This window comes from Salvelinus sp. IW2-2015, linkage group LG3 (assembly GCF_002910315.2).
Source record: "Salvelinus sp. IW2-2015 linkage group LG3, ASM291031v2, whole genome shotgun sequence".
Lineage (NCBI taxonomy): Eukaryota > Metazoa > Chordata > Actinopteri > Salmoniformes > Salmonidae > Salvelinus > Salvelinus sp. IW2-2015.
The window spans coordinates 3,368,686-3,381,622 of record NC_036840.1 but is presented as its reverse complement, the minus strand read 5'-3'; the positions used below and the strand labels follow the sequence as shown (position 1 = coordinate 3,381,622).

At 46.6% G+C, this 12,937-nt stretch overlaps 1 protein-coding gene across 1 annotated transcript in view; it reads right to left on the bottom strand.

The window, feature by feature from the left end:
• Positions 1-2,335: 2,335 nt before the first annotated feature.
• The window catches only part of LOC112067883 (lysine-specific demethylase 7A), a 25,290-nt gene continuing 14,688 nt past the window's right edge, over positions 2,336-12,937 (bottom strand). Inside the window, exons 4-11 of the mRNA XM_070436453.1 lie at positions 10,836-11,079; positions 10,636-10,727; positions 10,290-10,376; positions 9,715-10,018; positions 4,885-4,991; positions 4,623-4,765; positions 3,930-4,309; positions 2,336-3,790 (exon numbers count right to left, since the gene is read on the bottom strand). Coding sequence (XP_070292554.1) covers positions 3,702-3,790; positions 3,930-4,309; positions 4,623-4,765; positions 4,885-4,991; positions 9,715-10,018; positions 10,290-10,376; positions 10,636-10,727; positions 10,836-11,079 — 1,446 coding nt within the window. The 3' untranslated portion in view covers positions 2,336-3,701. The remainder of the gene's footprint in view (positions 3,791-3,929; positions 4,310-4,622; positions 4,766-4,884; positions 4,992-9,714; positions 10,019-10,289; positions 10,377-10,635; positions 10,728-10,835; positions 11,080-12,937) is intronic.

The following is a 12,937-nucleotide window of genomic DNA, read 5'->3' as shown; positions in this document are numbered from 1 at the left end:
CACCAAGGTTAGGTGCACTGCAAGTTGAAATCATAGCACAGCTTTCAAGTCAGATACTGTTCAAAGGGTGCTATTAAAGTTACTTTGCGACTAAGTAAGTCGATGTCATTTAGTGAAATACTCTGTAGACTAGAGAGTGTTTAAGGATGTTGGGACAAGCATTTAGCTCAACACGTACAAGTGGTGTTTGGGGGGGGGTCTGTCAAAAGGAAGATTTTGAATGTCTTGGATGTGGAGTGAAACTTGTTGAGTAGCTAGGCAGAGCTTGAGCATAGATGGTATCATCTCCAAATAGAGATGACCATGTTGATTTCTTCAACTTGGTCAATTCCAAAGCACAACTGCTTAGTAAGATGAGAAAGAAGTGGAACAGGAGTCTGGTTGGAAGAACTTGCCTTTGTAGTGTACATAATGTAGCTGGTGATTAAATCAGAGGTCATATCTGTGGCATCATTCCCTGAGAGTGAATAACTACAATTTCCAAATCAAAGTCACCCCCACACACCTCAGCACCATATCATAGGACCCCCCCCCCCCAAACAAAACCTCACCCCCCCTTCAAAACTGTCCTTTTCAATCAGATTTAAAAAGGACCACCAAGAGTTTCGTTAGTCTACAGTTGTAGCAGGGCAGGGGTGTAACCTTTGAGTCACAATATTACCCATTCTCTTAACACACAACCCCACTACCTCTGGAAAACCAGAAGAGAATATTACAGTGGGGGAGAACAAGTCATTGATAACCTGCCAAACGGCAGTGTTTTCCTACTTTACAAAGCATGGTAGAGGTCTGTAATTTTATCAGATAGGTACATTCAACTGTGAGAGACGGAATCTAAAAGTAAATCCAGAAAATCACATTGTATGATTTTTAAGTAATTAATTTTGCATTTTATTGGATGACAAAGATATTTGAACATCAGAAAAGCAGAAATTAATATTTGGTACAGAAACCTTTGTTTGCAATTAGAGATCATACGTTTCCTGTAGTTCTTGACCAGGTTTGCACACACTGCAGCAGGGTTTTTGGCCCACTCCATACAGACCTTCTCCAGATCCTTCAGGTTTCGGGGGCTGCGTGGGCAATACGGACTTTCAGCTCCCTCCAAGATTTTCTATTCGGTTCAGGTTCTGGAGACTGGCTAGGCCACTCCAGGACCTTGAGATGCTTCCTACGGAGCCACTCCTTAGTTGCCCTGGCTGTTGTGTTTCGTCGTCGTTGTCATGCTGCGAAGACCCAGCCACGACCCATCTTCAATGCTCTTACTGGAGGGAAGGAGGTTGTTGGCCAAGATCTCGCGGGATACATGGCCCCATGCCATCCTCCCCTCAATACGGTGCAGTCCTCCTGTCCCCTTTGCAGAAGAAGCAATCCCCAAGAATGATGTTCCACCTCCATGCTTCACGGTTGGGATTGTGTTCTCGGGTTGTACTCATACTTCTTTTCTCCAAACACAGCGAGTGGAGTTTAGACCAAAAAGCTCTATTTTTGTCTCGATCAAAGTGTCTCCCATTCCTCCTCTGGATCATCCAGATGGTCATTGGCAAACTTCGAGGGCCTGGACATTGCGCTGGCTTGAGCAGGGACCTTGCGTGCGCTGCAGGATTTTAATCCATGACGGCGTAGTGTGTTACTAATGGTTTTCTTTGAGACTGTGGTCCCAGCTCTCTTCAGGTCATTGACCAGGTCCTGCCGTGTAGTTCTGGGCTTGATCCCTCACCTTCCTCATGATCATTGATGCCCACGAGGTGAGATCTTGCATGGAGCCCCAGACCGAGGGTGATTGACCATCATCTTGAACTTCTTCCATTTTCGAATAATTGGGCCAACAGTTGTTGCCTTCTCACCAAGCTGCTTGCCTATTGTCCTGTAGCCCATTCCAGCCTTGTGCAGGTCTACAATTTTATCCCTGATGTCCTTACACAGCCCTCTGGTCTTGGCCATTGTGGAGAGGTTGGAGAAGTTTGATTGAGTGTGTGGACAGGTGTCTTTTATACAGGTAACGAGTTCAAACAGGTAATGAGTGGAGAACAGGAGGGCTTCTTAAAGAAAAACTAACAGGTCTGTGAGAGCCAGAATTCTTACTGGTTGGTAGGTGATCAAATACTTATATCATGCAATAAAATGCAAATTAATTACTTAAAAATCATACAATGTGATTTTCTGGATTTTTGTTTTAGATTCCGTCTCTCACAGTTGAAGTGTACCTATGATAGAAATTACAGACCTCTACATGCTTTGTAAGTAGGAAAACCTGCAAAATCGTCAATGTATCAAATACTTGTTCTCCCCACTGTAGGTTCAAATCAAGTTAAGAAACCCTACTTGGACAGAATAGAAGTGGAGAAAAAAAAGTTTTAGTTAGGAATTATCTTACTGACCTACACAATATATCATGACCACATGAAGTCTAAAATGTCCACATACAATAAGCATAAGAGAAAACAAAAATAAACCCCTTTAGAAGAAGATCCGAGGTTTACGGCCAAAATATAATAAAATAATTCTTCACCTCTTTCAATTAATAAATACATAATTCAGAATCCATAAAAAATAACATTAAAATCACTTGAAATAAATTAAGCAGGATATTATACAAGTTGTTTTTCAACCAAGTAAACAACTTACACTATAAAACATTTCTTATTGAGGCAGCACTCTGTGTTAGTCTCCCTTTGACCATCAGAGGGCAGCAAAATCACATCGATTCTATATAGTGGAGTATGGCTTTCGTATGACCTAGCAAGCATTAAAACATGTGAAATTCAAATAGAGAAACTTATGATGAACTAATGCAGACAGGTTAAAATGTCATTGTTTTAGACCTGATGGGTTTTTACCCCCCCCCCCCAAAAAAACAGTGCAATGATAAATTAGGCAATCATCTTTAAATAGATGAATGACAATGTGGCAGGGAATGCTAACCAAGAGTGCTGCCTCTCAAAAATTATCTCTCCTCTACTCAACGTCATTATTGCTGGTGTGATTGAGATAAGGGGAGTTGGGAGCATGGAGGACGTACAAACATTAAGCACCATTTCGAAAAATTAGCTTAGCACTTTTTTCCCTCAGGGCCAAAAAGGACCCTGCTAGAGAGAGCCCAGACACGGAGCCAGGTGGGTCAATGCCAGTCTGTGGAAAGCCAGCCTGTCTATCCCAACTTCCATCTTGTCCTGGGTCTCATCCAGTTCATAGTGCTGCAGATATTCAAGGAAGGCAGCGCTGGGAGATGCAGATGGTGGGACATCAMGCAGCCTKCATTGGCTTATGYGYGTCATTAACATTGGCTKWAGAATTGTCTTCMATGTTGCGATGTACTGTAGAYCTCATTCCTACCTCATCCGGACATCTAACATTTCCCCATGGCACGTTAATGCCCACTGGAACTCTAAGTTTCCCTGAAGTTGAGTAATCAACATGCTTTCCCCCCCTTCTTCTCCATTACGTTTTAGCGTGCTTGCAGTGAAGCTGTGCGCTTGATTGGTAGCTTGCTCATGTGAATCCAATACCCTGTTGTCCTAAGCATGCACAGTAAGCCTGTTTGTTTGTGTGTCTGACAACAAGTCTCTCAGATGGGCCCTTTCCCCAGGGAGTGATTTCTCCAGGACAAAAAGGTGTGTCGACTAAATGTACAGAATAATCTGGATGTGAGGACAGGGGTCTGTTACCCTCCTTTAGCTTTGCCTGTGGCCCTCAGAGCTCTATACAAAGACGCCATTGTGTCGGTTCATCTTCAGGATCTTCCCCAGTCTCTGCTTGGCCGTGGCCATTCCTTTCTTGGGCCGCTTGCCTGAAAAACAAAACCCAAACCCCACATGAATGGCTGACGTGCTGAATAAAGAGAGAGTTGTGTCACAGTACCATCCAATCCCTGAGAACATCAACTAATTACTAGACAAATGGAGAGAATAAAATATTTGGTTGTGTACCTTTCGTGGCCTGGTTGCTGACGGGAGGGGAGTTGGAGGCGTGTCTTTTGGAGGGGTGTAGAGGGGGAGACATTGAGGGATCACAGTACTGGTAGTTGTCGGCCTCTGGGCTGGCATTGTGGCTCAGGGCCCCAAGGGAGAGGGGCCCCTGATTGTCCCAGGCCTCGCTGCTGCTGTTTCCCTGGCTGTCCATGGGGCTCTTGTCCCCCGCCACACGACGCTGGTGCTGCTCTCGGCGCTCCGGCGAGCATCGGCTCTGGCTGGACCACCACGGCTCCTGGGAAGTGGCGACCTCGTCTGGCTTGGAGGGGCACAGCAGGCCAGCCATGGACAGCATGCCTTGAATGGCCTCCTCTGTGCTGGGTGAGGTAGGACGTTCTCTGCAGGGACACAGAGAAGAGACACACTCAGTCATTTACAGCCCACCGCCAGACTCCACAAAAGCAAACTGTGCTTATCTTTACCAGTCAAAAGGGAAGTTATGAATATAATCGTTGTATGCATAATTGGCACATGCTTGTTTCAAATCCAATTCCATCGTTATGAGATTACTAAACCGATGGCGTGAACTTCTAGACACTTCTACAAGAAATTATCCCTTAATAAATAACTCAATTGCTAAAATATTTTTGTGATTCCAATAACAGGAGCTGTGTTTTAGCTTGCTCACGCACAACAGGTCAGACCACCCACCTTTTGAGTTGTTTGTGTTTGTGCCGGAGGTTCAAGTCTGTCTGGTCTAGCTCTATGGTGTGCCCCGCGGCCCTCTGGGATGAGCCCCTCTCCTCATCTTCACTCTGGGAGCTTCCTGAATCTTCCTCAGAAGAGGTGTTTTGCTGCAGAGAGGGAGAGAGAAGAGAAACTGGTTGAGGGATGATACACAACAGACAGTGTTAAGTGCTATGTTCTCACTGACAAAACCACAGTGGGGGTAGACCGTGTTAATATCAGGTACCTGTGTGTTGGAATCACTGTCCGAGTCCATGTCCGACACGTCGGAGTGTCCTGAGGCTTCTTCCCTGAGTTCAGTCTTAACCCTCTCAATACCCCCTGAGAAGGTAAACAGACATCATTAACCACAGATAATGGTAGGAACCATTCCCTCTCTGTGTCCAAGTCAACAGGTTACTAGACCTAGTCTGTGTCAACAACATGACCCTTTAGAAAACATGGTGTGTCTGGGACAATGAGGGCAATAAACTGACAAAATTGAGTCAGATTATAAACCATACAACATACAGTGAGGGAAAAAAGTATTGTCAGTTTGCCCACTGACAAAGAAATGATCAGTCTATAATTTTATTGGTAGGTTTATTTGAACAGTGAGAGACAGAATAACAACAAAAATATCCAGAAAAACGCATCTCCAAAATGTTAAAAATTGATTTGCATTTTAATGAGGGAAATAAGTATTTGACCCCCTCTCAATCAGAAAGATTTTTGGCTCCCATGTGTCTTTCATACAGGTAACGAGCTGAGATTAGGAGCACACTCTTAAAGGGAGTGCTCCTAATCTCCGTTTGTTACCTGTATAAAAGACACCTGTCCACAGAAGCAATCAATCAATCAGATTCCAAACTCTCCACCATGGCCAAGACCAAAGAGCTCTCCAAGGATTTCAGGGACAAGATTGTAGATCTACACAAGGCTGGAATGGGCTACAAGACCATTGCCAAGCAGCTTGGTGAGAAGGTGACAACAGTTGGTGCGATTATTCGCAAATGGAAGAAACACAAAAGAACTGTCAATCTCCCTCGGCCTGGGGCTCCATGCAAGATCTCACCTCGTGGAGTTGCAATGATCATGAGAAYGGTGAGGAATCAGCCCAGAACTACACAGGAGGATCTTGTCAATGATCTCAAGGCAGCTGGGACCATAGTCACCAAGAAAACAATTGGTAACACACTACGCCGTGAAGGACTGAAATCCTGCAGCGCCCGCAAGGTCGCCCTGCTCAAGAAAGCACATATACATGCCCGTCTGAAGTTTGCCAATGAACATCTGAATGATTCAGAGGACAACTGGGTTAAAAGATGTGTTGTGGTCAGCGCACTGCACAAGTGTACCAATATTGGTAGTTCTATCTCGCTGGCAGTTGCTAAGCTTCAAACTTTGCTGTTGGTTTTGGAGAGGAGGAAAGGGAGATTTGCTGCACCATAGGTGACCCACACGAAACCTATTCCCCACCGTGCAAACGCTCAATGGACGGTGGCATCAACATTAATTCTTTGGTGAGTGGTGTTTTTTTCGCTAACGCGGTGAGCAGAAGGAACAACTAATCCAGAATATACGGACGATCGCGACGGGCCATTGGTACCGGTCAAATCTTGGGTGATGAAACCTCCCTCCCTCAGCTCAGGTGTTATTGAAAATGGGTCGTTCGGAATGAGATATTCCATGCATGACTAATCGCACACAAACATACAAAAGGAGTGCTCAATGTATATAGAAGCACATTTAAGGGCCTAGCCTGCGATGTCTACCAGCACCGTATCCTCGCAGAGAAAATCTGTGGATGGAGCTATAGTTCGAGTATTGCACCAACGTCAGCCTTCGAGAACAGAGCGCCTATCTCAGAATTGACTTGGGAAAAGATCTGGCAGGAAGGAGTGGGACAAAGATCTTTCTAAGAGGTATGTTGTGGCAAATCGCTTGGAGTGGCCAACTACAAAGGATATACCGTCTGACTCATCTTGAGTTGCATTCCTATAGCAAAGATGGGGTTTTGTCCCAACCACAGTAACTAAAGTCCAGGTAGTATGCAGATGGAGGGTGCAAATACCTTTATTTACCGTTCATTTAAATGGAAATTAGTACTTCTATCAACATCTTTTTGACATCGCGTTTTGTGTTGTTGGATTTGTTTTCTGTTCTGTTTCACTTGACTGCTCATTCCTCACATACTTTCAGTGACTATATAACCTTACTATTAACAAATTGAGGAGGGTAGCTTGATGCATTAATCTTATTGTCCAGATCCGTCTCTATAGAGCGTACTGAAAGTCAGAATGCTGGAGGGATCAAACATAGCCTTTTCGCTCTCGCACTATGGCTAGCAACTTGAATACAAGCGTTGCGTACAAAAAAGAAGCATCAAAAGGTGAACACTTAAACCAACACATGCATAACTACTTCGTCAAAGATCATCACACTCAGACTGTTGAAATGTCGCCAAAACTGGCTCCCAACCGCAATTGGAAGTCCAATCCCACTGACTCCTGCTCACAAATCAAACTTTCAACATGTCTCGTCTGCAGAGAACAGAAATCGGGAGAGAAATAGACAAAGCGTCGCGAGTAATTAGTAAGGCACAGATAGCCAAGAGAACACCCCCCCAAAACAGGAAGTGATTCTGGCAGGTGGTGACCACAGACACTTCTCAGTTCCCTATGCTTTCCTGGCTTGATGTTTTGGTCACTTTGAGAATGCTGGCGGTGCTCTCACTCTAGTGGTAGCATGAGACGGAGTCTTACAACCACACAAGTGGCTCAGGTAGTGCAGTTCGATGCCAGGGATGGGGCGACTCAATGCGAGCTGTGGCCCAAAAAGTGTTTGCTGCTTCTGTCAGCGTAGTGTCCAGAGATGGAAGTGCGCTACCAGGGAGACAGGCCAGTACATCAGGAGACGTTGGAGGAGGCCCGTAGGAGGGGCAACACACCGCAGCGCAGGACCGCTACCATCCGCCTTGGTGCAAGAAGGTGCACTTGCCAGAGTCCTGCAAAATGACCTCGCAGCAGGCCACAAATGTGATGTGTCTGCTCAAAACGTTCAGAACAGACTCGTATTGGAGGGGTGGTTATGAGGCCCGACACGTCCACGAGGTGGAGGGTTTGTGCTTACCACCCAAGGCACCGTGGCAGGACGTTGGGCATTTGCCAGAGAACACCAATATTTGGGCAAATTCGCCACTGGCGCCCTGTGCTCTCACAAAGAGAAGAGCAGTTCACACTGAGCACATGTAGCAATGTGACAGACGTGAAGAGTCTGGAGACGCCGTGGAGAACGTTCTGCTGCCTGCAACAATCCTCAGCATGGACCGCGGTTTGGCGGATGGCTCCAGCTCAATGGTGTGGGGTGGCATTTCTTTGTGGGGCCAGCAAGCCTCCATGTGCTCGCCGAGGTATGCTGACTGCCATTAGGTACCGCAGATGAGATCCCTCAGGACCCTTGTGAGACCATATGCTGACACATGCACATTTTGGCCTGCTGAGAGGGTTCATTTGCAGGACTCTGGCAAAGTGGACCTTCTTGCACAAAGGCGGAGGTAGCGGTCCTGCTGCGTGGGTTTGTTGGCCCTCATAGGCCTCCTCCACGTCTCCCTGATGTACTGGCCTGTCTCCTGGTAGCGCCTCCATGCTCTGGACACTACGCTGACAGACACAGCAAACCTTTTTGCCACAGCTCGCATTGAGTGGCCATCCTGGAGATACTGCACTACCTGAGCCACTTGTGTGGGTTGTAGACTCCGATCTCATGCTACCACTAGAGTGAGAGCACCGCCAGCATTCAAAAGTGGCCAAAACATCAGCCAGGAAGCATAGGAAACTGAAGAAGTGGTCTTGGGCACCACCTGCAGAATCACTCCTTTTTGGGGAGTGTCTTTGCTAATTGCCTATAATTTCCACCTTTTGTCTATTCCATTTGCACAACAGCATGTGAAATTTATTGTCAATCAGTGTTGCTTTCCTAAGTGGACAGTTTGATTTCCATAGAGTGTGATTGACTTGGAGTTACATTGTGTTGTTTAAGTGTTCCCTTTATTTTTTGAGCAGTGTATATTATTATATATATATATATATCATATTATTGTATTGATTGAATTGCTTCAGCCCTGACTTTACAGAGGTATGTCCTGGCCGTCTCTCTCATCCCATCTTGGCTGCCTTCTCCGTCTTCAGTCCTAAGACATGCAATCACCTCTCAGTGCTCTCTGGGCCCCACCAGAGTGTCCGTCTGAACTCAGGCGCGATCCCGACTGTCTGCTCTAGCGGCGGCACACGGCTGGACGCTCTTCACTCCCCGCCTTCACTGGTGGCTGCTAAGCCGCATGCTGACTACTGGTCTCCTCGCTCTCGGATGATTCCGTCGTTTGTGCAGCCGTGAGAGCGCAGGTGTGTATTGGGTTCTCAGCAAGCAGCGGCAGAGGCAGTGGACAAACCATGTTGAACTTCCATGCACCGGGGGAGCAGAAGGTAGGCGTCCTGTGGTAGAGACAGAGGAGTTATAATAGGACTTCATTTAACCACAGGTGTCAGACTTTTCTATTGAATATGTATTACTTTGTGTCTAGTATGGAACCAGTATTGCTTTCGGTAGGAGTAATGCACGGAAAATTACTAAATGTGGTTTATTTGATTGATCTAATGGATTTATTTCCAATAATAACAACAAGGCATGTTAAATGTGACATGCCACAGAGAAGCGTTACATTCTAGTTTTTGCGTTGTGGGAGTGCTTTTGGGAACTGTCGTTTTCCTTCGTTCGACCTAGTGAGACAGTGGTGCCAGTATTGCCCTCAACATGTGCCGAGCCGTATCCGTTATTCCAGGAGGGCGCATGCGCCGAGGTCTGAAACAGTTCAGGCTCCGCCATGGGAGAGAGCGTTTGGTGGTGCGAATCCACGACGGTTACGCTGAGACAACCTCTCGCTGATTTGGCGGCTGGCGGTCTGGGGTGGGGTGGCGCGGCTAGGATTTCGTCGCTTATGCAGCACGATCGAATGAGGGCAGCGCTGTCCAGAAGCATCTCCCCCAAGGGGTTTAGGACGGGGGGACAACTTAGTGACCGCTGGCCTCCTGTGCTCCACCTCCGGCACGCCCAGCTGATCGTGCGGAGCGGACGTTCTTGCCGGCAAGCAGAGTATGCCGCCGCAGGGCGGGGTATAGGGCTGGGCTCCGGGCATTTGAGGCCCCGCCGCGCCTGGACGGGCCCGGGCCAGCACCCCTCGTTTTTGTCTCCCTTCCAGGCGTGGAGGCGCGTAGACCCGGACTGAAAGGAGTCACGGACCAGGACGTGGAAGGGTATTGGCCTCCACCGCTTCCCTGAGATTTCACTGGCTTGTTGGTGCCACCACTGCTGCCCTGGTCTTCCTGTTGGAACACACACAACATAACACCATTAGAGGAGGGAGGGGTTTGAACACAACCTCCATTTTTTTATCTAATCTACGTCTATGGACAAGGAAGCCGTAAGAGAAAGATTGCCAGTTACAAATAAGGTGCAACAAATCCATCACGTCAGTGACATACTGCATGATCCTGAAAGATGGATTTGAAGCACTTCTCATACAGCCCCTCAGCTCTTCCACCTACACAAAGGTGATGCTCCTCAGGCCCTCCACCCCGTGACCCCAGACCTTACCTCCAGGTAGCGGATTTCCTTGGTCAGCTCTTTAATGAGACGGTTGGGCCTGATATGGTCCGGGACCTCGCTGGTGGGCTCCGTAACCTGCAGTCAGAATGTTCCACACACACAATTAAGGTGGAGTTGAACAGAGAGGCTGTGTTTCCACCACTGGCACAGTGTCATCAGATCCAGGGGAAACCACTATGACCCCCCCCCCCATCAGAGCTCAGCTGGGAGATAAACCATTCAGTCTAGATATTCATCAGCCAACAGAGTCAGGTGCAGAATAGGGAAGGTGAAGCCAGTACCATCACCCATAGATACAATGGAAAAATAACACATTTCATTCTGTGCCCATCACCTCTCTCTTCAGCCAGGTTTTCAGTGGACTGATTAAAGATTTCACTCCCTCCACTAGGTAGGTCTGGGGAGGGCAGTTGTCTTCTCGCAACTCTGAGAAAGAGAACAAAGGCATTATATTTGTTATGATGCTTGTGAAATAAAATTTTAAAAGCCAATAAATATATTGTCGTATCATGTGGATTTTACAGCTTCACTCACCTTTCAGGGTCTCCAGCAGGTTCTTGGCCACATACCAGCAGATAGCCTCAAAGTAGGGAAACTTGAAGAGGTCTGGAGTCTTCAGACGACGCTCCATCTCGTAACACCTGAGCTGCATGTCAATGTTGAGGTTGTGGAGGAAGTTGCCTCCGAACGCCATGCAATCCTGAGAGGTGAGGACGGCATGGATCCATCCTGCAGAGGGCAGCACACACAAACACACAGTCAATGTTTGACTCACTGACTGGTAATACAAGGACACTGGCTAGTAGGTGTTGTATATGTCAAATGGCAGCCAAGCATTGATCATCATGTCACCAGAATAAGACCCTCGATATTCATTGGAAAGGAGCATCAAGTGTGTCACCTTGCACTTTCACCACCCTGTGAAGTTCATCATAAGTTTTATCATCTGTATCCTAATAAACTGCATGGTTTCATGAGTCGTAGTGGGAGGACCACACACCATGTCATCGCGTGACTCCAAGTTTACTTTGACATGATGGTTATTATATCAATATTTGCACACAAAAGGCAGTTCCATCGCATAATTCATTTTATCGACACAAATCGACACCTTGTCCAGCGTATTTCGTTTTGACGACAATTGGAAAGTTTACAGACAAATGTTCTATTTCCATCAGGTCTGTCGTCACATTCCCTCTCCGACATCTACTTTACTGGCATAAAAAGGTTGGATGTAAACCTGGTATGTGACACACAAACACCCAACCTGATAAAAACCGACACACACACTGTTCGCACACAAACTGACCTGATAACGCAAACATACAGGGTCATATCAGGCCTGCCTGACCTGGTAAAGAYAAAGCAGTGCTCTTTATACCTCCGGAGATAACAGAGCGCAGAGACGGCGGTGAYGCAGCACTGATACTGCAGGCACTGACGCGGTTACGGGGTTACCGCGGTTGAGCGGCCAAGTATGTTGTGCTCTACCCCCTCCCCAAATATCTATCCCACCTCTCCACACCCCCTGGAAAAGACACAGCTGAAGCCCTGGTCATGATTAGTCTTAACCCTTTACTCAAGGTATACAACTTTGGGAGCATTTTAAAACATGTGGGTTTTCTTCTTGTTCCTATGGGAGTATTGACACAGAAATGTATGGATACCCTGAACTTGTGAAAAGTCTGTTGAGTTGCACACKATTGCTGTTCTGAACCGATTACATACCCTGTATAGTTTTACATCATCCTCAGGTGATCTCCACAGGCCAAAAAACATGGAATCCTGTGTTCTACAAATGAAATACGACCCCCCCCATTAGGTAAGCTTATGGAAGGATCCTTGTGGTGATAACGGAGACGGTGAGATGGGGATAAATCACTAAAGGACATGAGTGAAACCACTCTAAAAGCCATCTGTAGTTAATGAGAACAAGGAGCGTGTGTTAACCATGAGGTTCTGCTTACTGCRGTCGCCCYTTCATGGCTCTCKAGACGCRTTACGTCATCAAGACATGGGGTRGAATGTGAGAGGTGAATTACAAGTCACATGCTATAGCAGAGGCTTRGCTGAGGATAAAGTAGGCCCAAGAGCTTCTAATATGGTCGCTTTCACGACATTACTGGTGCTGTTGTTCCATTAGGGAACTTCCTATTGTGTTACGACAATATAGACGGGTGTGTCTAATGTCTAGGCTGTTGCTGAGCAAAGATTGCTTTTCCAAATTCACTTGGCAATGACATGTCATCAGTGTTTTAAAAAAGGGAGTCATTTTCCAGGCAGGCACCCTGGGAAACTAGACTGTTTTGTTTGTCTACTTTGAGGATATCAACAGGTTTCTCTAGGGAGGGGCAGACAAGACTACCAGATAGTCTATATATACACACATCACCAAAAGCAGGCGTGTGAGGTATTTAAGGACACAGTGGAAAAGGTATTTTAAGGACACTGTCTAATTCCAGAGGGGTTTCTGTGTCACACGCTCACAGGGCCAGTCTACATCGTCAGTGGTAACCTCTCTTCATCTACACTATGGTTCCATTAACACAAGCCTAATGTAAGCTGTTTAGCTCTTCAGGAAAACTAAATACATGGCCTGTTACAAGAGAAGGCAAATAAAGACCAAATGCTTACAC